The sequence below is a fragment of the Wyeomyia smithii genome, chromosome 3, assembly GCF_029784165.1.
Source record: "Wyeomyia smithii strain HCP4-BCI-WySm-NY-G18 chromosome 3, ASM2978416v1, whole genome shotgun sequence".
NCBI classification, from domain to species: domain Eukaryota; kingdom Metazoa; phylum Arthropoda; class Insecta; order Diptera; family Culicidae; genus Wyeomyia; species Wyeomyia smithii.
The window spans coordinates 116,304,306-116,331,453 of NC_073696.1; the positions used below are offsets into that span (position 1 = coordinate 116,304,306).

General features: G+C 41.2%; 2 protein-coding genes across 3 annotated transcripts; both read left to right on the plus strand.

Annotated features, from left to right (window-relative positions):
* Positions 1-2,288: 2,288 nt before the first annotated feature.
* Positions 2,289-3,104, plus strand: LOC129730438 (uncharacterized). The gene is made up of 2 exons (XM_055689765.1): positions 2,289-2,378; positions 2,443-3,104. The coding sequence occupies exons 1-2, from the start codon at positions 2,369-2,371 to the stop codon at positions 2,769-2,771; spliced, it is 339 nt and encodes a 112-aa protein (XP_055545740.1). The 5' UTR covers positions 2,289-2,368; the 3' UTR covers positions 2,772-3,104.
* Positions 3,105-6,185: 3,081 nt separating this feature from the next.
* Positions 6,186-23,357, plus strand: LOC129730440 (very long-chain specific acyl-CoA dehydrogenase, mitochondrial-like). Of its 2 annotated transcripts, XM_055689766.1 has the most exons (4): positions 8,408-8,784; positions 21,316-21,508; positions 21,574-23,055; positions 23,115-23,357. In XM_055689766.1, exons 1-4 carry the CDS (start codon positions 8,627-8,629, stop codon positions 23,253-23,255), a joined length of 1,974 nt encoding a protein of 657 aa, XP_055545741.1. In that variant the 5' UTR covers positions 8,408-8,626; the 3' UTR covers positions 23,256-23,357. The 2 variants fall into 2 exon arrangements, 1 of the variants encoding a protein (XP_055545741.1); XR_008728850.1 differs by lacking the exons at positions 21,574-23,055; positions 23,115-23,357 and adding an exon at positions 6,186-6,492 and having other exon boundaries at positions 6,556-8,784; positions 21,316-21,450.
* Positions 23,358-27,148: the final 3,791 nt, after the last annotated feature.

Consider the following 27,148-nt stretch of genomic DNA (forward strand, 5'->3'; position numbering starts at 1 on the left):
CACTAAGAAAAATGGCGGCAACCCGTTCATGAGAATGACAGCTGTATTGCCGAAACACGGCAACGAGTGAAATTTGTGCCGAGATACCAGTAATGTATGACCTCGGCATCAACAGTGTTTAACGATAAATTCGGCAAAAAATAGAGACGAGATTCGTCAAGCTTAGTTTTTTGGACGAAGTCTCGGCAAAATGATCTGACGACTGTCGGCAACCGGCATTTTTTTGCTGAAATATCGGTTGAATCCAAAAGTGCCGAGTGAATTCGGATGTTTTTTTGCCGAGCTCGAGATCCAGTTTTAAGTGTGTACACACTTAATTTATCTCGGCAAACTTTCCAACAGCTGATTGAGCTCGGCGAAGTTTTTTACGAATGTCAGCAATATATTTCGACGAACATTCAGCAAATATATCGATTTACCGTGAACCAGCAAGTATTGACGTTTCGTTTCCCGAAGTTCTTAAAAACTCTGCCGAGAACTTGTAGAACATTTCGCTGAGTTTATCAGCTGTTGGGTTCTCGGCAATAAAATCTAAGTGTGTAGATTTACTGGGCGTGCTTGACACAGTCTTATCAAAGCAGCGATTGTCCTTAACGATAACGACGAGCTCAAAGAGTATTGCGATAGAGGTTATAGTCATTTTTTAGTACTATTTTTTAGTTCTGAAAAAATTTCCAAACATATACAGCAGATGCTTTTCTTTCCAATTAATGAATGGATTTGAAGAAGAAGTAAACGAATTCGTTGAAATTCATTAAATTTTGGGAAAATTCGAATCTCCCAAAATCATCCAAATATCACATTTTAAAATACCATGTTAAAGATTTATATGAGGCTGTAAGTTAAATAGTGTAAGAGGTCGAGGATTGTACTTACATAACAAGCAAGACTTAGAATCCGTCCACAATGATTTTGCGCTTAATCGGGAGCGGTACGAAACTGTACAAACTTCAAAGGCCTACAAGTCTCAGCTGTTCAATGCAGTTGTGGATTCCAACCGCTGCCTTTTTTGCTGTCATTCTTAGTGTAGTTTACTTAAGATAAGTTTACTTTAAAGCGCCATAAAGTAGAAATGGAATAAAATATACAGGGTCTTCAATAAGTTCGAATACAACTTTTATCACCATGTGCATTTTGTGTATTGGTATTGGTATCAGGTTTAGTCTCATATAAATCTTTGTCTTGCAAGAGCCGTACAATGTCCAAACTGATCGGCTGTCTGCGCCGACGTTTGCCAGCATCCCCATCCGTAAACATCACAAAATTTCAGATCGCCACGCCGTGATGGTTAGGAGAGGGGGAGGTGGTGTTCGTTTCCAGACGTGGGAAGCTCCCACTGGTGTTCATCGAGAGAAACGTGAAAATCAACGCCGCGTACTCTAAGGCCAAAGTTCTGGAGAAAATTGTGGCCCCGCTACTTCAGGACTCTACACGAAGGATCACCCAAATGCTTAATGCTTTTATTACACTGGTGCATGACCATTTTTTCGAGCATTCGAATAATTCTAAATACAGTCGAATCCCTCTATTACGACAATTTTTATAGCGACAAAACTCTCTATTACGACATTCTCAATGATCCCTTCTACTCTATATTCATAAAAAATATTCGTTTTATTGCGACATTCCTCTATAACGACGGTCCCTTGCGATGTCGCTATAAAGCGATTCAACTGTATAGAATCAGCTGCATAGCAGGTGCCAAAACGTTGAATCAAATCTAATTAAACCTCTAAACAAAACTTCATTTAAACAAAAAAAAAACGGGAAAAATATTTTTTAATTTCATATTATCACTCGTTTCGAATTCGTATACATAAGTCTAAGTGCTTGTATCTGCACGATATTTTTTTGCCGTTAAATGTGAATCAGAAATTTCATACGCATACCTCAGACCATCAAATCAGTTCGCGAACCCGTAACCTCTGTGTCCATGTCTCTCAATCTAACCACTTACTCCATTCGGACAGTTGAATAGTTGAACAATAATTTCTCATCATAAAGTCAAACATTCGGAAAAGCATGTTGCAATTTAGTGCTGCAAAAAACGTTTCTGAAAACGTTACCCGAGTATTTGTTCGACCTTATATATAACCAGTATTACAAATAGTCATAAGAGAGTTGTACAATCGCTTTTCACACATGGACAATTTGACGGTGTTTATAAGTTAATTTTCTCCGAGTACATGATGTGTAAAAGCTGTAATACAGTCAAAGAAACGTTTTGTTAATTCAACTAGTTACACTGTTTCCCGCTGTACTTTTTATGTGCAACTGTCAAACATGTATCCATGTGAAACAGTTTGATTTTGATGATGCTAAATACACTTTTCTCTTTTTGCTGTTCTGGTGGAATTTTATAGCCAACATGAGTAATGGTAAGATACACTATTAAAAGCAAACATTGAATAAATATAAACTGTGTTACGATACTTATTTTAGGAGACCATTTCGTCGTACTGCAAACCACAGAGGCTGGAGCTTCTTGGTTGTCGGTGCTTCCACATCAGTGGGTTCGTGGGAATGTTCTGCTGTGGCCTACCAATAAAGCGAACAGCTTCTACGAGGATGCTTCCTCAAATCCGAGAATACATTTCCTGCAATCACAACAGCCAACGGCTGAACAGTATTTAAACGCATTCAACTCTGGAAAAGAGCATGTTACATTTTCTCCTAATGTTATTAGCCAGCCTTTTGCAATGCATCATAGACAACCGTTGCGAAACGTTCCACAAGTATTTGACAATGACACAGCCAGCCAATCACTCTAGCAATCTCAAATAGTCCTTCAAACCTCCAACCAAGAATATCTTCAACAGGAGAATACAGAGGATAACAATGTTATATCTGGAGAATACGTGAAAAAAATATTTTATGTGTTTTCTTCAGAATCGTTCATAACGTTAACGCTACCTTTTCGAAAAAAATCCTGGAAAATTTTTGAAAAATTTTTTGAAAAAAAAAACCTGGAAAGCCGGTGTTGCGAAACTCGAAAACACGTAGCCAAGCAAAAGGCTTGCGGAAACCAACGATTCATCGGAGAGGTGAACAAAAAGCGAAAAAATGTGATAAAAGTAAAGGAGCCTGTTACTAAACATTGTACTTAATCGATTCAAACTATCCCATATATTCTAGAAACGAACAATATTAACAATTCCGTGACGGAAATCCTGAAAATTAATGATCACGTTTTGAATCTAAATGAAATTGAAGAAAAAGATGGCGTTTAAGAATACGATAACAATAATCCGCTTGCTGAATGTGAAAAAGAGGAAATTTGTGAAAATATCGGTGAAGATGTTAATACCGATGATGCTGACGATGAAGGCGGCGATGAAATGAAAATAGCAATGAAGTAGAAGATAAAAAAAGAAGACTAAAAATGAGATAATAATGTAATTTTGATAATTTTCTTATATCATAAATTAGAAATTCTAATGTGTTACTTTTCTTTCAAATTTCCTGAAGTTGTTTTTAATGTTAATTTGACATGTTTGTTCGCTTGAAATACATATGTTTCTAGGAACTTTGAACTGTTAATTTTTTTGAGCTTGTGTTTATCTTTTTAGTCAGCGCAAAATGTAATCAGTCGAAAAGTTTACGGAACAATGATGACTTTTTGCACAAAACAAATATAGAATTTTAGTGACGCTTGTCGAAAGTTCATTCAAAGTCAACTACTAGGGCTTATTTTTTAAGCTGAATAGAAGCTTTGATTTAGAAGAAAATTATTTTTGTTCGACTTTGCGCTGAATTGGTCAGTCATATTGAATAAGAGATATAAATATCATCTTAAAACATTTTAAAAATGCCTTGTTCAGCAAACCGCCAGTATCTGAATAACAGCTTGAATTTTGCTTGAAATGTCATTTGTACAACATGTAATTCAGCAAGTACTTTTATTTAGCTCTTAACGCTTCTATTCAATCATTATTAAATTGATAGGTTTAACTGAAGCTAGCGAATGTTTGTTGGGCATCACGTCTTTCAATGCACCTTTCCACACGGCGAGTATCGTTCAAACGTGGTGTCGGGAGAATCTGACAGATTTTCTTGGTAAAACTTTGTGATCTCCCAGCTCCCCGGATCCTAACCCGCGGTTTTTAATGGTCATACATACTGACCAAATGGAGCGAACATAAAGTGAGCACTATAGACCGATTTAAGAAGGTCATTTCCAAGATCTGGAACGAGATGCTGATGGAGAAGTTGCGTACCGTGTGTGTTTCTTTTAAAAAATATTTCCAGCTCATCATACAGCACAAAAGGAGCGTGCTGCCAGCTAATATGTCGTAAAGGTTCTTAATAAACATTGCCTCAATAAGAATTGATTAAAAAAAGAAAATCATGTATGCGAAGGATCGGCAGAAGACGATTTCTCCAAAGTATCGAAATATACTATTTTGGTCATGATTGAAAAAATTCTATTAAGTGAATTATATACCAAAACGTTATTATTTATGCTTTCAAAAAACGTGTGATTTAGTGGCTTTATGGGTGAAAAATATGATAAGCATAACAGAAAAAGAAAATAAGAAAAAAACTTAAGTTCAAACTTTGTTGGTCGGTATTCTTTTACTCTTAGAAGTTCCTGGTCTGGGTCTCTGTTTCTTCTAGTTCCAGGTGTCTACTTACAATTTCAAAAGAGTCTAGTTGCTATCACCTGTGACCAAGCGTTTGAAACCGTGTCGAAAGTTTTCGGGTTTTCATAGGAATAATACAAAAAAAAATTTAAAAAAAATGTTTTGATCATTACAACAGAATACCTGTTAAGTGTATTATATTCCCATAAACGTTATTGATCAGGCTTTCCGAAAACTGTGTGGTTAAGTAGCTTTATAGGTGAAAATAAGAAGATAAAACATAAAAAAATAGAAAATGGATTATTTTCAACATTACTGAACGGCATCTTCTTACCCCCAGGAGCTCCCAAGCTGGATCCTTGTTTAATTCCAAGGTTTGGATATCAAGTTCAAAACAAGTCCTGACCAACAGCTACAGGATAACAGCTAAACTGAAAGAGTTAGATCACATACATAAGACATACGTAACACTCAGGAAGAAATCTTCCAAAAAAGTTGGTACAAAATGAACTACTTGAACGGTACCACACCCTGAGTAAAATCACTGTTTGAGTTGTTTTCGAAGGCAGTGTACCTGCGCAGCCCAGCATTTGTCTCGTTTCTACTCGAAAAATGCTGCATTGATTTTGTAAATAACTTTTTGACAGTTCCTTATGGGATTTTCCTAGGGGCTCGATAAGGCCGAGAAAAAGAAAATTCATTTTGTTCATCATTTATCGAGCAGTTTGACAGGGCGAGGTACGGAGTACTATGGGGCAATGTGTACCAGAAAAAAAAACGCCAGTGTTACGTATGTCTTATGTATGTGGTTAGATGCTTGAGGTCAAAAAATAACATGTAGAGCAGACTTCAATGTTTAATTTGGGTAACAAGAAAACCCATGTTAATCACATATTTCAGCGAGAAAACTGCAATTTAGTTCTCAAAAAACATTTAATTTCATATTTGTTCCTTTCTAAGTGCTTCTTATTCTCTCTCTTATTCGTTGTTTTTAAGACACTTTTAATTACGAAATTCGCTCGGCTTTCCACCGAAACCAACAGAATTGAGCTAGTTGTCACACTTCTCGTGCTAGACCTCGTTAAAGACAAACATAACCGAAAACTAAAAAAGTGAATAACTCTGCAATAATTGAATTTTGGCCGTATGCGTAGAAGGATTTTTTTTTATCAAATAGGGTCCTTCATCACCCCTTGAAGGATTTGAAGTGAGCTCCCTAACACCCTGTATAATGAAATGTTATATTTGAGTTTATCCTCAATTTTTCAGTGAGACGCGTATATTTTTTGCGGTGTGACAAATATGCGTTTCTTTGTTCCAATGTGACAAATTGAAATTGAATTCGTTTTATGTCTTCTGGAATTAACCTCATGTTTTGACAACATATTTCAAAACTATGTATAAAATTATGACGTTAGACGTCAGAACCTCGAAAATGTTAAAATGTAACGTTCGCATCCCACGGTACTTTATGGACGGGGCGTTACAGGTTAATTATTAAATAATTCAATATATTCAAAATTAGAAAGTGATTTCACCGTCTGCTGTAGGGGATCTCAAAACCGCGTCTAAATATTGAATCAGATAAGAAACGAAAAAACCCATTCAAGCCGGATTTACAAACACGTGTACATAGATAAGGGTCACTTTTCTGCAGACCCGCAGCAATCCAGTTGTGCGTATGTTAATCGTTGGGATCACTGTGTAAATCGATTCCTATCGGTATTACCGTCCATTAAAGCTGGCTCGTTTAAAATGCGAGCTTCGTTGACGTGCAGACTTTAGTGTTGCAGTTCCAGTCGGTGTAACATTTTCCCAAACGATAAATAAATAGCCACAATATGTTACGTCTTGGTGCACCGATAATTACTCGTTATGGAGGCAGTGCGAAAATTTTGTCCTCAACCAGGTATTAATCATTTCTTCGTGAGCAAAGTTATCTCAATAAACTCATGTCTAACCATTCGTCCAGATTTCTTACAATAGTTGCCCAACCAATGCAACAGGTAGAGACGGATCTACAGAACACTTCATTCGTGGCCAGTATCTTCCGTGGAAATGTGGTTCCCGGGCAGGTTTTTCCCTATCCTGAACCATCAGAGGAACAAAAAGAACTTATCCACGATCTGATGAACCCAATTACTCGATTTCTCCGTTTTGAGCACAATCCTGCCTTGGCAGAGGAGAACAAGTGTCCGGATCCAAACACTATCGACGACTTATGGAAAATGGGTGTCTTCGGAATGACGGCTCCTGAAGAGTACGGAGGTCTAGGAGCCAGCACTACCACTTACGTCACTCTCGCGGATGCTATCGGAGCGATAGATCTTGGGCTAGGAACCTATGTTGGAGCTCATCAGTGCATCGGTTGGAAGGGTATTTTCATGCACGGTACCGAGCAGCAAAAGAACAAGTATCTTCCTATGGCTACAAAAGGCGGAACGCTAGCGGCGTTCGCATTGACTGAACCAAGTGCAGGATCGGATCTAAATTCAATCAAATCCCGAGCCGTCAAGAGCTCATGTGGTAAATATTACACATTGAATGGATCAAAACTATGGATTTCGGGTGGAAATGAAGCAGGAATCTTTACTGTATTCGCACAAACGGAGGTGTTGCGACCAGAAACAGGACAAAAACAAGATGCACTCACCGCGTTCATAGTAGAGCGAGCATTCGAGGGAGTGTCGATAGGAGAACCTGAGAAGAAGATGGGCATCGCTGCATCGGGCACTTGTGCAATATACTTCGATGATGTTAGAATTCCGATTGAAAATGTTCTTGGAGGTGAGGGCAATGGATTCAAGGTGGCAGTCACAACACTCAATAACGGTCGCTTCGCTATTGGTGGCTCAATGTCTGGGATGATGAGAACTTGCATCCAAAAAGCATCACAACATGCGAACAAGAGAGCACAATTTGGACGAAAGATAAAAGAATTTGGAAATGTCCAAGAGAAGCTAGCACGGATGGCCCTGTACCAATACGTAGTTCAAACCATGACGTACATAATAGTAGGAAACATCGATGCCGGTGTTTACGATAACCAACTGGAAATGGCAATATCGAAAATATTTTCAACGGAGGCTGCATTTTTCGTATGCGACGAAGCTATTCAAATTCTCGGTGGAAACGGTTACATGAAGGAAATGGGTCTGGAGAAATTTCTTCGAGATGTTAGAGTGTTTAGAATTTTCGAAGGAGCGAATGATGTTATGCGAATGTTTGTCGCTCTCCAGGGTGTTAAACATGCGGGAGAACAATTGAAAGAACTCAAGCAAGCCGTTGAAAATCCAACTGCAAACTTAGGTTTGATATTGAAAGCAGGATCGCGTCGGTTTGCTCGTAGACTAGGCATCGAGAATGGAAACGATTTGAGTGAGTATGTGGCCAGTCCGCTGAGGGAATCCGCTAGAAAATGTTCGGAAAGTGTGAACATATTTGCAAAGTCAGTTGAATCAAATTTGTTACTCCACGGTAAAAGCATTGTGGGACAGCAGTTTACACTAAAACGACTGGCTGACTGTATCATAGATATTTATGCCATGGCTTGTGTACTTTCGCGAGCAAGTAGAGCCATTGAGCGAAATCTACCTTCTGCCGAACATGAATATTTGATGGCCGTTGCGTGGTGTACTGAAGCTAATGATCGTGTCCAATGCAATATTAGGCAAATAAGTACAGGACATTTTCTAGAGCATTGTAACATCCTTAGTCGAATAGCCAAGAACATCTGCGAAAACGAAGGTGTTTCACAACCCCTGCCACTCGAATTACTTCGTGATGTCGGCAATGGGTAACAAACTTGCAATGCACCTACGTGAAAGGATTCGATTAGGTTGAATGTACTGACCTGATAATTTATGACCTTCGAGCTCCCATCAAAATTCATAATATAATTTTTTAAGATGATAAAATCCTAAAATCCCCGAGTTTCTGGTTCGACTGCGTCATGAAGGTGAAAGTAGACTACAAAATTTATATCTATTATACGCGTCTTATCGATAGATTAACCTGATTTCTGATAGCGGCTCGAAGGAATTATGCGAAACCTTCGAGTCATTTTTCTATTCAGTAGCCCTCCAGTAGAGTGTGTGAGAAGGTTTAGCATTGCAGTAGATTTCGTCTTCGCTCCGGAAATGATAAGAATAGGAGTCAGTTTTGTGTCCATAAGTGGGAAAGGATTGAAATATGTACCGCGGTAAGCTGAATTTTATGTGCATAATGCGTTCTTATCTTAATGTGTAGGTATAGTGAATGTCGAACTGTGCACGAGAGTGATTGAAGCCTTTGAATCCATTCTCATCAAAGCCCTAACATCGCGGTGAAGATATCTTTGCATTTTAAAATTACTGATAAGAAATTATTTTATAAAACCACGAGAATAAAAGCTAGAAAGAGTTTTGTGGAATCAATTAAACTTATTTTCACTTCCTTTGCAGCCGGTTCCTATGCACCATGGGAATGTCCGATTTAATATTACGTGATTTGCCGTTCGCCTGATTGTTTTTGCGAAGTTAGAGCCGATATTTAAGTTCTTCACTCAACCATTGTAACTTTCTTTAAAATGGCCATAAATTTGTGATTCCAAGTGCTTCTCTAATAATTTTCGTTGATGATTTGATGTAGGACTAAGTTTTTTCTATACTAATAAAGGTGCTGCCATACGAAAATTATGGCATAGTTCTCCATGCCATCTGTGACTCAAAAGTATGAGCTACAACGTTGTAGAATGTCTGTATTCGAAAAAAAAACGCACAAGACAAAAGTGATCGCCAAAAGTTTATTTTAAGTCGGATTTTCTTGGAACTTTCTGAGAATGAACTAATACATATGGATTATATTTCGGCATAATTACTTTATTCAATTTCCTTTCCATCGCTGAAAGCCGCACCATTCCCTTAAGACCTTTCATTACATTTTTTGCAATAGTGGAGCCGACCTTTTTGATCAGTTTCACCCATTCTTTCTTAAACTCCGACTCGTTCCTAAACACCTTGGACGATTTTCGAACTTTGGCCTTCATTATGGTCAAAATCTTTCATTATGGCCAAACGTCGATCGCACGTAATGGCATAATATCAGGTCCGGCCAAAATAATTTCTCGCCTCCATGGGTCCGAAGAAAGGGCAACAGACGCTTCTAGAGGCACTCGGTGCGAAAAATTTCGCTATTGATGGTACCCGTTGTGATGTACGGTTTACTCAGTTTAGCGCATTGGCATATGGCCTGCCAGAGCAAGTGTTTTTTGTGAATTTGTCCACTTTTTCTTCCTTATGTCTTCCGGAGCATCAAACCGTGATTTGGTAACGCGGAACTCCAGCCCCGGTTTTTGCTTCTGCCTTGATGTATGTTTCGTCATACATAACCGCACACATTGGTTTCGTTAACCACTTTCGATACAGCCTCCTTGCGCGGCGGCCGCCGTGTTTCGTTGATCACGCCGGTTCGGTGCCTTCCGGACCTTGAATACACGAAGTCCAGCTAGTTTAATGGGCTGCTGAACGAACCAGGCGGAACACTTTGGCTTCAGAGCCGCGTCAAGAGATGAAAAGATTCGGATTACGCTTGAAATAATCCAACTTCTTCCGGGCCTTCACAGCTGTCTTCGATTTTCTTCCACTTCCAGCCCACCGCTCGGTCGTCTGGGATTTCTCAAACTATTTTACTATCCGAGACACAGTTGTATGGATGATTCCCAGTTGTCTTCCGATCCATTGCATGATCGCAGTCGGAGTACTGGAATCGATACTTTCCGAACGATGCTTTTTGAAAAAAAGAAAAATTAGGTCTGATATTGATACTATCGAAGCATTGAATATCGATACTCCTTCACCCGATACTCCGATGTTTTTTAGTTTGAAAATAGTTTATTTGACACGGCACGATACAATTTATGTTTAACTGAGCCAAGTACATTTTTTTAATTCTAAATTAGCAGGGGAAAGAGGAAGGCACATTTTTTTTATCTCGCGGCAGACTACGAGCTAGTGGAGATTCAAGGTGAGAGGATGGGAGTTACAATTTTGTTTTTAACTATTCTAAATCATAGAAGGTATTCCTTTGTACGTGGCTAACCAGTGATGTTCTAATTGACAGTTTTGGTCTGAGGTGTCTGCGTAAACATAAAGATGCCGAGTCTTCTTTTCAGCTTGTGACGGGAATTGTAATCTAACAAAAAGATAGAAAAAAGTTTCAAATTTTAATGCCAGCATTTTTTATAAACCCGTATAGCTGTGACATGTACTGGAGATCACCGCTTCCCAGAATGTCTCTAACGGGTACGTTCGGTTGTTTTCCTCGGGCCCGAAGCGATTCTATAAGCGGACCTAACACCACAGAATTCGGCACACGACCAAACAACATGCTCGATGTCTTGGTAGCCATCGCCACAAACGCAGTGATTACTGTCTACAAGCCCTATACGAAAGAGATGCGTGTTAAACGTATAGTGATTGGACATAAGTCTGGACATCACGCGAATGAAGTCCCGACCGACATCCAACCCCTTGAACCATGCTTTCGTCGATACCTTGGGAAAAATGGAATGTAGCCACCGTCCCAGTTCATCTGAGTTCCATGATGATTGCCAACTGCTGAGTGTTCTCTGACGCAAAATGCTATAAAATTCATCATAAGCAATTGGCCTTGCATAAATATCGCCATCAATAGCACCCACCTTAGCTAAAGCGTCAGCCTTCTCATTGCCCGGAATGGAACAATGAGAAGGGACCCACGCTAAGGTAACCCGGTAATTTTTATCTGTTAAAGCACTTAAAAACCGCCGTATTTTTCCCAGAAATACGGGGTGTGCTTCACAGTCTTCAGCAATCGCAGAGCCTCAATGGCACTGAGACTGTCTGTGAAGATGAAGTAGTGGTCTATGGGTAGGGTTTCGATGATCCCAAGAAAGTACTGAATAGCAGCAAGTTCTGCGACGTACACGGAAGCAGGAGCATCGAGTTTGTAGGAGGCGGTAAAGTTTTCGTGAAATACACCGAAGCCAGTGGACTCATCCAAATTAGATCCATCAGTGAAAAATATATAGTAATGTCTTCTTTCATGGTGGTGTCGAAGAATATAGCATTTTCAGAAGTATCTAAAAATGCGACGTTGAAAGGAACGTATTAAGAAGGGTTAATATCTTGAGCAATATAGTCAAAATATAAGGTCATAAATCTGGATTAAGATTGAAGTTCGACCAACCTCTTGAAATTTTCAGTTACTAATGGGTTCATAACTGTGCATCGAATTAGCAACCGGTAAGAGAGATTCCAAAAACGATGTTTCAACGGAAGAATACCCGCTAGCACTTCAAGACTCATCGTATGGGTCGACTGCATGCAGCCCAAGGCAATACGCAAACAAGGATATTGTATTCTTTCTAGTTTTATAATGTGTGTTTTCGCAGCGGAGCGAAAGCAGAAACAACCGTATTCAAGAACTGACAGTATCGTTGTTTGGTATAACCTTAGAAGGTCTCCTGGGTGGGCACCCCACCAGGTTCCGGTAATCGTACGAAGAAAATTAATCCTCTGTTGGCATTTTTGTGTCAGATACCTAATATGACAAGCCCGGGTGCATTTAGAGTCGAACCAGACCCCGAGATATTTAGCGACTAAAACCTGAGTGATCGTTTTACCCGTTAAAAGTAGCTGCAGCTGAGCTGGGTTATGCTTCCTAGAAAAAACGACCAGCTCAGTTTTCTCCGGAGAGGATTCGATACCCAGATTAAGAGCCCATTCAGACAAATAGTCTAAGGTATCTTGCAATGGCCCTTGCAGATCGCTAGCCTCGCTACCAGTAATGGATACAACGCTATCGTCTGCAAGTTGCTTTAGCGTGCATGAAATAGCAAGACATTCATCGATGTCATTGACGTAAAATTTATATAAGAGAGGACTTAAACATGAGCCCTGGGGAAGTCCCATGTAACTAATTCGGGAAGTTGTCGAATCGCCATGTGAGAAATACATATGCTTTTCTGACAACAAATTGAGCAAAAAAATATTCAAATTTGGTGAAAGTCCCTGCAAATGAAGTTTCTCGGTTAAAACTTCTACAGAGACAGAATCAAAAGCCCCCCTAATATCCAAGAACGCAGAAGCCATTTGCTCTTTTCGAGCAAATGCGAGTTGAATTTCAGTAGCAAGCAACGCTAGGCAATCGTTCGTCCCTTTGCCCCGGCGAAAGCCAAATTGAGTATCTGAAAGTAAACCGTTTGTTTCGACCCATTTGTCTAGCCGTAAGAGGATCATTTTCTCCATTAATTTCCGGAGGCAAGAGAGCATCGCAATCGGCCTATATGAATTGTGATCAGAGGCCGGGTTTCCGAATAGCAATGACTTTTACCTCCCTCCAGTCGTGCGGAACAATATTTAGCTCAAAAAGCTTATTGAACAAATTCAACAAGCGTCTTTTTGCAGAGTCGGGTAGATTTTTTAACAGGTTGAATTTTATTCTATCTAACCCTGGAGCCTTATTGGTGCACGACAGGAGAGCCATTGAAAATTCCAACATCGAAAATGGAGGCTCTTCCGTAGTTACTAGAAACGCGTCACGAAAGGTTTTCTGTTCCGGTACAGAGTCCGGACAGACCTTTTTGGCAAAATCGAGTATCCAGCGATCTGAATACTCCTCACTCTCATTCGAAACGTCACGGTTCCGCATGCGCCTGGCGGTATCCCAAAGGGTGCTCATCGCTGTTTCCCTCGTCTCATAAGACTTCCTATCAATATTACGTGTTAGGTCGTATGAAATATTGATTGGATCCGGGGGAGTTGAACCATTAGCAATTGAGATAACGATTGGAATATGATCACTACCGTGGGGATCATTGATTACTTTCCACCGGCAATCTAACGCTAGTGATGTCGAGCAAAGGGATAGGTCAAGCACGCTTCCACGTGCTGGAGGATTAGGTACACGTGTCGCTTCCCCAGTATTCAAAAGTGTCATATTGAAGTCGTCGATTAAGTTACAAATTAAAGAAGATCGGTTGTCGTCGTACAGCGACCCCCATAGCGAACAGTGAGAATTAAAATCTCCCAATATCAAAAAAAGGCGCGGGAAGCAACTCTGCTATATCAGTGAGATGCCTCTGTTCAATCCGCGCGGATGGAGGGATATATAACGAAACAAGGCATAGGTCTTTTCCATTCATATTCGTTTGAATGGCAACGACTTCAATATTCGAGATCGAGGGGAGGTCGATTCCGAAAAAGGAATAGCACTTTTTGATCCCTAAAAGTACCCCTCCACCGTGTGAGTCGCGATCTCGACGAATTATGTTAAAATCGTGGAAATTGAGTTGTTCGTTTGAATTGAGAAAACTCTCACAGAGCGCAAATGCGTCACAATTGTATGTATTTATCAAATGAGAAAACAGATCGAATTTGGGGGTGATACTTCTGCAATTCCACTGTAATACAGTGATAAAATTCCTAACCTCTTTCGCCGTATTAGTCATCGAAAGATATGATAGCTGAAATGAGGGGCCAAGTTGCTGCTAGCTGCTTCAAAAAGGTTTTCACTGTAGGAAGAAGGGCAAGAAGAGGGAGCTGCATAGCCGTAAGGTATTTTGTAGAGGATCTGGTATGTTGAATGTTTTAAATATCCAGTCCACAATATCAGAAAATTTTATGAACCCTGTTTCTTTTTTATCTTCTGATCGAGAAACGGGTGCACGAGGGGTTTTTGGTGCCCCAGGAAGCGGTGGGTACTCCTGATTTGATTTGAAATTAAAACCGGGAGGTACTTGCTTCGGTTTTTCTTCACCGCTTCCTTTTTGTGTTGGCTTATTGGTCATTCCGCTAGGGGTTACCTTGCGACCTTCGCGAGAAAGATTAGGAGAGTTGATAATTCTCCTCTTTCTAGATCCTTCTGGCATGGCATAAGAGCACCCTTCGACGGGATCGTCAGATGTACCCTCATCGGTTGGCAAAAAGGAAAAGATGTTTCCTGTCGAGGGTGGCTCAGCCCTCTTAAGCATTTCTGCAAAAGAGCGCTTTGATCGTTCCTTGAGGGAACGCTTAATTTTTTCCTCGCGCTGTTTGTAAGCGGGACACGCCGAAAGGTCATGCCGAGTTCCTTCACAGTAAAGACACTTTTCAGTATCCTCACTGCAAGCGGTCTCAGCATGATTGCTGCAGCGTGCCTTGTTGCAGCAGTAGGTGGCTGTATAACCTAACTGCTTGCAGTTTTGGCAATGCATGACCCGCGGTACGAACAGGCGTACAGGCAGACGAACCCTGTCCAAAGAGATGTAGTTCGGCAGTGCGGATCCGGCGAATGTTACACGGAAGGAGTCCGAAGGGAGGAATTTCTTCTTCCCTTCTTCGATGGATACTGAATGCAATTGCTTGACATCCAGTATCTTTACATCTTGAATCAGGGGGTTCTTGAAGCAGCCAACCCCGTGACGCAAAATGTCATCGACCGTGAGGTTTTCTTCGGTAACCACACCGTCGATCTCCATGTCCTTGGCAGGGATGTACACACGGTACTCTCTCGTGAAGAGCTCGTAGTTAGCAATTGCGTTTGCTTGCTTCAAGCTACTCACGACAACTCGCAGTTTGTTCGGTCTAACCTTAATAATTTCGGTTACGTCCGAAAACTGTTTTGTCAGGTCCTTGCCGATTTGTATTATATTAAGAGGCTTCTTAATGGGCCTGAAAAAAACTATGAACGGACCTTTCGAAGCATCTGGGTAGATTTCACTCGTATTTCCGGTACCCTTGGTACAGGGCTAGGTAGCGGGGATGGTACAAAAGACGGCAGGGGGGAACTGCAGGGGGAGATTTCAATCTCTTCCCCATTTGTTTCCACATCCAGGAATAGTTCCATCTGGTTGTTGTCCATTTTTGCGGGAACGTTCTGCTCTACTGCACGTAAACTATAAATATGCGTATATAGTGGGGGTCAAATAATTTTTGCAAAATGTGAAAACAATTTTCCAAAATAAGATGTGATGAATAGAAAAAAAGACTATTGTATTTAGATAAAAAAATATACAAAAAATTATAATAATAAAAACAAATGTGAATACTTCACCAGACCTTTCGAATTTTGACTACGCGCCCCACTGGCTGATAGTTGGGTTGATCCAGTAGATGGCAGGAATCGCATTCAGTCTTCTTCAGCTGAGCCAGCACTAGGGACTAACCAGCGGTTGGTGGTGCAGGAAGTTTCCTTCGACAGCTGAACGGTTTATATAGTACTGCATTGGTAGCACAAACGACATGTGATCGTCTACACACAATGCACAGTAACCACACCGCTAGGGTATAGCCGGCGCCCAGCGGCGCGGGGGGTTTGCTCCAACTACTGAACGGCTTTTGATTTGACACAGTATCGGTACCGAAAACACAAGTAGCACGTGTATCGTCTGGAAACAATGCACAGTCTTCTGTGCCGCAAGAGGTAACCAGCGCCTGGCGGCGCGAGAATTTGCTTCGACTGCTGGACGTCTATTGTACACTTCACTATACCGAAAAAAAAACAAGCCACGCGCATACCAAACGGTATTGTTTGTTCGAGCGAGCAAAAAATAACGGAGCTGTGTTGTGCTTGGGCTTGTGCTTCCTATCGCAACGGTAGCAGAGAAGCGAATGAGATACTCCGATACCTGGTATCAAAGTTCATTGAAGTATCGCGATACCCAAGTATCGATACTTTTGGCAGTATCGCCCACCCCTAAACCTCAATAACTGATCCGATTGTAATGAAATTTTGCACATGTAAATAATACATTCCAAACAAGCTATACCCGCCTTTTCATCAATTTTTACCCACGGACATAAAAGTTACACACGGATAAAAAAGGATGCATTTTTTTGGAGTACAAACCTTATACCACAAACCAACAGACGTAACACTGAAACCTAGCTCCATCGTAACGAAAAACGATAATTTCAAATTACTAATCGCATAATAGTCATCGCGCGACAACACCGTCTGGGGCGCTGTCATGCAATCTCATACATATTTTGTGGTTCTCCATTTTACACATGCAGTAACACCGGCGCTGATGTCGAAATACAACGCGCAGCGCGAACACGGCAGCAGGTGGTGATAGTCTTACTAACGTAAAGTACTGCAATCATCGCAATGATGATTTTATTGAAAATTTGTTCGAAGTGTTATATCTGTTGGTCTAGGCTTATACTGTCAAAGGACTGCTACTCCTACTATTATGAGGAAATACTTTATAAGATACACTTTGACATAGAAACTATTGCTAGAGTCAGAGTCTATGTTTATAATACAGAGTCGCGCAAAGTTGAAACCAAAGGAACCAATTTAACGTCAAACAAGGGTACCAATCGAGCAATGTTAATAAACAAGGTGATAATTTTAGGAGTGGGTGAAAAGTAACAGAGAACAGACGTCATCACTCACGGAAACGCGACGAGAGACAGGACACAACACTTATTGTTCTTACAAAACATAAAAAAGGAATTTGATTTACCTTTTTAGTCGACCGGTTTCGGGCAGCGATCTTGCCCATCAGCTGGACGATGTCCGACTAGTTGCGCATAGTAGTTGTTGTTTTCTATATATCACAATTTCACCACTGTTACAGCTTCGTCAGGTGGAAGAGCGAAGAGAGTATTGGGGGATCATCCTCATTCATTAATGGATTGTCGGCGGTGGTGATGTACATTGATTCCCATGCGTTTAGGTTCGATGTTTTTCGTACATTTTTTAATAATTTTGCATTTTCCCAGTCGATGGCATGGTTTTGGGATATGGTGTGTGCTGCCACGCTCGATTCATTAGCCCGATCGTTGTCAACTGCATTCTTATGCTCTCGCAGTCGCACTTTTAATTTCCGTCGTGTTTGGCCAATGTAAACCGCGGAGCAGTTTTTGCAGGGGATTTGGTAGATACCTGATTTTTCATCCGGGGGTACTTTGTCTTTTGAATTGCACAACAGATCTTTCAAGGTGTTTTCACTTTTGTAAACAGCATAGAAATCATGTTTCTGTAGTACGGATTGGACGGGATTGGTTATTTTTGGGTAAAATGGAAGACTGATTCTATGCTGTTCTTCTTTTTAGTGTTGTGCAATTTAGCCTGTGTTTTTTCCGTTGATGTTTTCGGAGAATTTTGTTTACAAAGTCTTTGTCATACCCATTCAACTCAGCAGCTTTATGTATCCTGTTTCTCTCGGTTTCAAAATCTTTTCTGTCCATCGGTATGTTGTATAGGCGGTGTGCCATAGAATGGAATGCTGCTTGCTTCTGGACGCCGTAATGGTTAGAGTCGGATGTTATGTATCTGTCTGTGGCTGTTGGTTTTCGGTATATTGAGAATTTCAGTGTGTTATCTCCGTTTCTCTTTATCGTCAGATCCAAGAATGGCAGTGACCCATCGGTTTCTTTCTCTACCGTAAACTTTATCGTTCTGTGACGGGAGTTCAACAACTCGAGTGTTTGTATAAGATAGCGTTCTTTCACGACTGCAAAAATATCGTCCACATAGCGTTTCCACACTCGAGGGAAGTATTTCTCGGTCGATAGTGCCACCTCAAAGTCACTCATAAAAAGGTCTGCCAAAAGTGGGGATAACTTGTTGCCCATACTGAGCCCAAATACTTGCCTGTAAAACCTCCCCCTGAACGAAAAGAAGTTTTGGTTCATACAGGTTTCGGTAATCAGCAGGTATGCTTCGATGTGATTGGGTGGTGCTTTCTTGCGTTCTAGGTGTCTGCGCAAGCTGTTCAATGCATCAGTCACTGGTACGCTGGGGAACAGAGCAGTGACATCAAATGAAACTAGAGCTTCACCTCTTCTTATCTCTACATCTTTAAGATAATCCACCAGTTCTACGGAGTTTTTAACGCTTATACCATGTGTTACGGGGTAATTTTTCATTTCGTCCACCACCCATGCAGCCATTTTTTCCGTCGGTGTGCAAATGTTTGACGATATAGGACGCATCGCCAGTGGACTTTTATGGATTTTTGGCAGGCAATACAAGGACGCAACTTTCGGGTTGGGGACATGAAACTTACGTTCTAATTTATCCTCTCCCATCAGACGCGCAACCTTTTGCCGAACAGTGTTAGCTTCTTCTGTCATTGTATTGAGTGGATCTTTGGGTTTCCCAAACCGAGAGAAACAGGATACATAAAGCTGCTGAGTTGAATGGGTATGACAAAGACTTTGTAAACAAAATTCTCCGAAAACATCAACGGAAAAAACACAGGCTAAATTGCACAACACTAAAACCGGAAAAAGAAGAACAGCATAGAATCAGTCTTCCATTTTATCCAAAAATAACCAATCCCGTCCAATCCGTACTACAGAAACATGATTTCTATGCTGTTTACAAAAGTGAAAACACCTTGAAAGATCTGTTGTGCAATTCAAAAGACAAAGTACCCCCGGATGAAAAATCAGGTATCTACCAAATCCCCTGCAAAAACTGCTCCGCGGTTTACATTGGCCAAACACGACGGAAATTAAAAGTGCGACTGCGAGAGCATAAGAATGCAGTTGACAACGATCGGGCTAATGAATCGAGCGTGGCAGCACACACCATATCCCAAAACCATGCCATCGACTGGGAAAATGCAAAATTATTAAAAAATGTACGAAAAACATCGAACCTAAACGCATGGGAATCAATGTACATCACCACCGCCGACAATCCATTAATGAATGAGGATGATCCCCCAATACTCTCTTCGCTCTTCCACCTGACGAAGCTGTAACAGTGGTGAAATTGTGATATATAGAAAACAACAACTACTATGCGCAACTAGTCGGACATCGAGCGGAGGCCTAGTGTGGTTGGTAACGTCTCCGCCAACCACGCTCGACGCCTGGGTTCGAATCCCACCGCTGACATAGGTGTCGATGGTTGTGAGGTGGCGTGATCCACTCACAACCAACCAAACTGGTCTAGATTCAATCCTAGCCGATACCGGGAGATTTTCTGAGGCGAAAAATCTCTGGGATCACGCCTTCCATCGCATGAGGAAGTAAAGCCGTTGGCGCCGATCCGTTAATAAACGGGTCGTGAGTTAGGGTCCTGGGTGTGGAGTCGCCTCCCTGGGCGTCGGTGACTGGCCACAACAGTGGCGGAACTAGACCGACGGAAAATAAGCGAGAATAAAAAAAAAAAAAAAACTAGTCGGACATCGTCCAGCTGATGGGCAAGATCGCTGCCCGAAACCGGTCGACTAAAAAGGTAAATCAAATTCCTTTTTTATGTTTTGTAAGAACAATAAGTGTTGTGTCCTGTCTCTCGTCGCGTTTCCGTGAGTGTTATCGGGGTTCTTACGTTGGCACAAACCAATGAATATTGTGAACAGACGTCATCTTATTTTCAAATGATGTGTAAAAACTTACAACCGTCATTTTACAGTAGAGTCATTTCATGCTACTTTGAACATCAATCCTGGTCGACCATTTCCGATTTCGCTGAAACTTTTCACAGTTGTTACTTTTTGATAAAGAGGTCATTTTATAATATCAGTTCTTTATGTAGACTCGCGACTGCTGCTCCAAAAGGGCCTATTCGAAATGGTGAAGATAGAAAAACATTTCTATATCAGAAAAACGACTTGTTTGATTGAAATGGTGTCTTCAGCAAAGTTTTAGGTAATAAAAATACGGTTCTAGAAATCTCACCAGGTCATGATGAATTCAAATGACAATCACGTAGAATCTACTTGAAAACAATAGTGGAAAATTTTCACGTAACTTTTCCGGTAACTAAGTATAACGTGAAAAATATGTTGAGTGATAGACTCTGGCTAGACTATTGTTCGAGTGGCGGCACCTTAAGGTACCGTATTCTGTAAAAGTGAAAACGAAACCGACCAAATGTTAGGTTATATTTCAAGCGGTAATAACTCTGTAAGCAGTAGATGGATCATAATAATCAATATTGGATAATTTTGTGATACGTTATTTTTCATTATTGCTTCTTCGCTCAACAGTGAAAGTGTCTTGTTTTCGAAATCGAAGAAAAATAAATGAATGTTTGTAATGGTGACAGATAAATTATAACCAAATTTTTTTCATTTTTCAGTTATCAATATCTTATTGATTATAAAATGAGCCAAATATTGTAATAGAAATCTGCAACGATTTTAGTCGATATTTGTTGATAATTTTGCCTCATGAGCCTTTTAACATTTCTACATGTGTGTTACAGTCGAATCCCTCTATAACGACACTGTATAGCGACAAATCTCGCTATAGCGACATTTTCAACAGTTCCTTCTGTTTTATACTAAAATTCTTCGTTTTATTGCGACATTTCGCTATCACGACCTTCCTCTATAACGGCATACCAAAACTAATACTTGTCATTCTTTATTGCGACAATACTACAGTCGAATCTCTCTATAACGACATTCTCAATGGTACCTTCTCTTCTACATATGCAAAAATTCTTCGTATTAGTGCGACATTTCACTATAACGACAGTCCCTTGCGATGTCGCTATAAAGGGATTCGACTGTATTTGAATACACTGAATCTTGAAGGAAGCCCTCTAATTACATCTTTTAGTCCTACGTCACCATTTTATAAAACTTCTAGGGCTTTATATCTTGTAATATTTCTTTATTCTTGTGTTATTTGCTACATTTTGAGCGTTTTACAATTTATAGAATAATCAAGGTGGTCAATGGATGTAATAATGCTGCTCCAGTGATTTCAATCGTTACACTATCAAATGAATTCAACTCACTCTTGGTTCGTTCGTTTCGCAGATACCTTCACTCCAGCTTAGTTCGACCAACGCAATCCGATGCCAGCCCGGAATCCGTCAATACTTCCTTCATGGCGAATCTGTTCCGGGGAGAAATTTGCCCGAAGCAAGTTTTTCCCTTCCCGGAAGCAGCAGACCAGGAACAGAAAGAATATATCAAATCACTGGCAGGCCCGGTGCATGAATTTTTGACTGTTAAGTCACTTACACAGTATTCGCTAAAATTTTACTAACTTATAATCGACCTCCCTCTTCACAGGAAAGATACAATCCGGTCGAAAGTGAACACCTCGGTCGGCCTGCGCAAGCCATTTTAGATGAATTGTGGGAATCTGGTTCTTTTGGTTTGATGGCACCGGAAGAATACGGAGGACTAGGGTTGACCAACATCGGTTATGCCACAATGGGTGATGCCGTTGGGGCAGTGGACTTAGGTTTGGCTGTTGTTATGGGAGCTCATCAGAGCATCGGTTGGAAGGGGATTTTATTGTACGGTAGTGAGGAGCAAAAACGAAAGTATCTACCCATGGTTACCACTGGGAAAACCATCGCTGCATTTGCCCTTACCGAGCCGGGTTCAGGATCGGATGCCAGCTCTATACGTTCGCGGGCTGTCAAAAGTACTTGCGGAAAATTTTACACGTTGAACGGTTCGAAGTTATGGATTACCGGAGGTGGTATAGCTGACATATTTACGGTGTTTGCCAAAACAGAAGTGACTGATGTGAAAACTGGACAGAAAGAGGATAAAGTGACTGCTTTTATTGTGGAGCGCGGATTTGGAGGTTTAACCAATGGACCAGCAGAGGAAAAGATGGGCATTCGGTGTTCTAATACTACCGAAGTTTACTTCGATGATGTTCGAATTCCATCGGAGAATGTGCTCGGAGGTGAAGGTAATGGATTCAAGGTCGCAATGAACATTTTGAACAACGGTAGGTTCGGCATGGCTGCAACACTGGCTGGAACAATGCGAGCATGTATTGCAAAGGCTACCGAACATGCCAACAACCGAGTTCAATTCGGAAAAACGCTCAAAGAATTTGGTAATGTGCAGGAAAAGTTAGCTAGGATGGCTATGTTACAATATGTAACCCAATCTATGGGTTACATGGTAGCTGGGAATATGGATCTGGGCTCACAGAATTACCATCTGGAAGCAGCAATTTCAAAAGTATTTGCATCTGAGGCAGCCTGGTACGTTTGTGATGAAGCAATACAAATTTTGGGCGGAAATGGCTTTATTAAATCCAGTGGCCTCGAAAAGATCCTGCGTGATCTGCGAATATACAGGATATTTGAAGGTGCCAATGATATTCTACGACTTTTTGTAGCCTTGTCTGGAATACAGTATGCCGGCATGCATATGAGGGAGCTCCAAGCAGCATTTAAAAACCCCGCCGCTAATCTAGGTTTGATATTTAAAGAAGGATCTCGAAGAGTTGCCAGAAGTATTGGAGTTGGGAGGGCGGACTTGGGTTCATTCGTAGCTGAACCGTTAAAAGATTCTGGTAAGCTCTGTGCAGAATCGATTGATGAATTTGCGTTCGCTGTCGAATCAATGCTGTTCAAATACGGGAAAAAAATTGTTGATGAGCAGTTCATATTGATACGGTTGGCCGACAGCGCAATCGATATCTACGCAATGATAAACGTGCTATCGCGTGCCAGTCGAGCAGTTAGCAAAAATCTGCCGTCAGCTGATTATGAAGTGTTATTAGCGAGAGCTTGGTGCGTTGAGGTAAGACATGAGTTTACTTAGAAATTATTAAATATATAATCCTTTTAATTCTCACGTAGGCGAGCGGTCGGGTCATGAACAATTTAAAGCGAGTCAAAAAGGGACTTTATCTAGATAGTTATAAAACTTTGTCCGATATTGCCCATCAAGTATGCGAAACTGGAGGAGTTGTTCAACGGTTGCCGTTGGAGATAAATTAATACAAGAATCGTTAAATCGTGAAAGCTAGAAATAAATTAATCCGGTAATGTTAACTTAAGATAAAGCCAATAAGGAGGTTTAATTGTATTAATAAAGGAGAAGGGGGGTTTGTAATGACTTATTCATTACCTTTATTTACTAAAATTGAGAGAGTTCATAATTTACATGTCCTGCCACAGATGGCGACGAATCTACGCTATAATTTTTATATTTTATTGTTATAATGGAAGCTAAATCAAAAAAACCTCAAGAGCCAGTTCGCGAAGACCGACTAGCTTAACAAAAAGTATCGCGTGGCTTTGTTGACATTCATTTATTCTCTTGTTGGCTCAAAAAATAACCTCTCATTCCATCGTGTAACGTCGAAAGTAAGCCGAGAGTAATTCTTTTACGATTTAAGCAATTTCTAAACACAACATTTTGAAGAACCTGTTTGCCCCACTAACCCATTTTCCAAAAACCTCAAACTCTGCAAACTATTGCATTAGTATATAAACAAACATAACTTGAAAATTATAGCCCAATGGAAGAACAACGACACAAAACGGAGTTTCGCCTCTCGCACAATGGGTTTCAAATGATGGCCAAAAACATGTTATAAAAAATCGGATTTTCACACGCATCTTTATAACGGCGCATTTTTCGAATATATCAAATGAAAGCTCTTGAGTTGCACTACAAAACGTATTATTTGGATTTTTATCCTAGATCTGTTGGCAAGAGAGGAGCTGGTGTAAAAATCACCTTTATTTTCTAGAAAAATGCGATTATCTCATAATGAATTCTCGATAGCAACTTCCAATAACCCTCATTTTGTTTCCTTTATAGAGTAGAATATACATGCCAATTTTCACGAAAATCGATTCAGTTTACACAAAGTTATAACAATTTTACGTTTTAAGCAGTTTTTGGACATCCATTTTTGACGTGCTTTTACCCTACTTACCCCTTTTCAAAAAATCTGATATAATTGTACTATTATACAGATAAACAAACCCTGAAAGTTTTAGTCCGATCGGAGAACCTCGATACAACCTCCCTTGTAAAGGTGGTTGCGGTTCTCGCGAACTGGCTCTTAAGACTGCTTTGCGAAATCTACCGTCGAATCGGGTCGCTGCAGCAGCTGACGTTAATCTGGATCTAAAATTACGACAGCGCGGAACTGTACATGAATGCGTTGGTCTCGACCAGCCACAAACTCAGGGGAGTTTCCAGTAGTACTAAAGTACTATGCACCGTTGATGATGGGCTTGGAAGCAGGCTTTGAAGGCAAATGCCTTGAAGGCCAAAGTCTTACAGAACGTTAATGCCAAGCATGGACCGCGGTGTAGTAGTGAGGAAGGAGTTTCGGCAGTGGGCAATGTGGAACAAGAAAAGTCGTAGTTAGATTCTGGAGCTACTACTCACATGACCAGGCGAGGAGCAAATTTCCGTCTCGTATCAGGTTGGCACAGTAAGCAGCCACAGCATGACGGCCGAGGTAAAAAAAGCAAAGCCTTAGTGCTACATTCCGATTCGGAACTAGACCTTCTGTATTTTAAACAGACTTCGCTACCGACTGTTTAGTGTACGACGGCCGAAAGCGACTTATATCGACTGAGCCGGCGGGTGCAGAAGGATGAATTCGAGATATGGCATAGGAGATTGGGCCATCTAAATGTACAAAATCTAAAGCAATTGCAGTAAATGACTAAATAAGAGTCGATTAGGAATGTGGAGACACTAGAATGCATTACATGCCTGCAAGGTAAGCATGCTCGTGACGTATTCCCGAACGCTATTCGAGAGCCAAGGAACGTTCAAATCTGATCCATGCAGATCTTTGCGGACCATTTGAAGTGACATCTATGAGAGGAAATCGATATTTCGTAAGTTTCATTGATGATGCTACACGGAAAGTGTTCATGTACACCCTGGAATCGAAGGATCAGATTCTGGAGGTGCACGAAGACTTCGAAGCGATGACTAAACGAAAATTTAGATACAAGATAAAGGTTTTGCGCAATGACAATGGCCAAGGATATATGAATGTTTGATTTAAGGCAAGTATAAAGCGAGACGGAAAATCGTGCCCGTATACACCTGACCAAAATGGCGTAGCGGAGCGCATGAATCGGTCCATCTTCGATGATGCTAATTTGCCGAAAAATTTCTTGGCAAAAGCGGTGAACACGGCGGCATACCTGACTAATCGTAGTTTAAAGATTGTATAACCCGAAGACCGATGAAGTCGTTACTAGCCGTGATATAAAAACCGTGGACGTGGCCACCCACGTGGTGTGGTAATACTTTTTACGTGAACTTGGAAGGTTTGTGTGTCGCAACGTGCCTTGGTGGAACGAAACGCTCAACAACCTCCACCGTGAGGTCAGGCGTTTGTTCAACAGGGTAAAAAGCGCATCCAATTGGAATGAGTACAGAGCGGCGCTCACTAAGTACAACGCTGAGTTACGCAAGGCAAAAAGAATTTGTAGGATCTAGTTTTGCGAGGGCATTCGAACGTTGCTCGAAGCCTCATGACTGCAGAAAGCGATGTCAGTAGATAACACCAACAGTCTAGGGCAGTTGAAAAGGGAGGACGGCAGTCTAACTTAGAGAATCACTGCAGGTGCTCATGAACACGCATTTTCCTGGGTCAACTTGCATAAACGAACAGCAGACACCGGAGCAGCAGCGTCCGAGGACAAGGCGTACAGCGCCCAACGACTCAATTCTGCTCTCCCGAGGGCTGTACTGTACACGGAGGCTTCAAGCAATTGGGCATTAAGCTCCTTTGAACCAATGAAGTCTCCCGGACCAAATGGCATTCTACCCATCTTTTTACAAAAATCAGATAATGTCATAATGCCTGAACTGATACATCTGTTCCGTGCAAGCTTGAAATCTTGCTCGAAGACGGGAATCTGATCAAGAACAAATGGGTCTTGGAAACAAAACGTGAATCCGATGGAAAGGTTGAGCGGTACAAGGCCCGCTTAGTTGACGAGGCAGCGGCTGGGTATCGACTACGACGAGGTTTACGCAACGGTAATTCGGTATTCAACGACAAAATTCCGATGCCACAATGACTTGTAAAGGATACAAGGAAGGTGTTCCGGCTTCAGAAGTTCGGGCGGGAACAATCAAAGGTCGACACCTGCCTTTGCTACAAGATCGATGAAGACAAAATGTTGTTCGTCACTATCTATGTTCACGAGCAATGCGAAACTGAAGACACGACTGAAGAAGTTCCTGTGTACTCGGTTCCAGAGGAAGGCTTTGGGCCAAGCAATGTCAGCAGAAACCGAGAACGTGGTGAGTTGTCTCTCGACCAAAAAAGCTACATCAGTGAAGTGCTGGGGAGGTTCAACATGACAAGCTGTCATCTTGTCTTTACACCGTTTGAAACCAAGTGGCGGTTGGACAAATCAATGTCACCACAAAACGCAGGAGCAGAGAAAAAGGAAGAATGCCTCTACAAGGCATTCTTCCTCTGTAGGATGCTTGCAGTATTGCAGTACATCGCACAAGTAACGCACTCGGATGTAAGCTACTCTGTAAATGTTGTAAGCCAATTCAGCAACAATCTGGAAGGGTGACGGTGCATTGGTGACGGGGAAGAGGATTTTCTGGTGCTCGAAAAGAACGACACGGGAACCTGGGCCATTTCGACTCAAGAACAGCATGCAAGGCAATTAGAAAATCGTTGACTACATAAGTTGCCGACGGTTGCTTTCCGAACGATCCAGTAAGCGCTATGATAGACGAACCAAATCTTTACTGAGATGAGAAACAAATCTTAGGCAAGATGACTATACCGATTTTGTGCGACGACTAATCGGCTATTTGCATCGCTTAAAATGGAGCTTACAACCTGAGGACCAAACACCTGAACATACGCTCCCACTTTGTA

What these genes read in the sequence shown, in the direction of transcription:
- LOC129730440 (XM_055689766.1), top strand. Translation starts at nt 8,627, where the DNA reads ATGCGAAACCTTCGAGTCATTTTTCTATTCAGTAGCCCTCCAGTAGAG. An exon ending in CGGTGCATGAATTTTTGACT is followed by an intron (nt 21,509 to 21,573) that starts GTTAAGTCACTT and finishes CCCTCTTCACAG; the next exon opens with GAAAGATACAATCCGGTCGA. An exon ending in CGAGAGCTTGGTGCGTTGAG is followed by an intron (nt 23,056 to 23,114) that starts GTAAGACATGAG and finishes ATTCTCACGTAG; the next exon opens with GCGAGCGGTCGGGTCATGAA.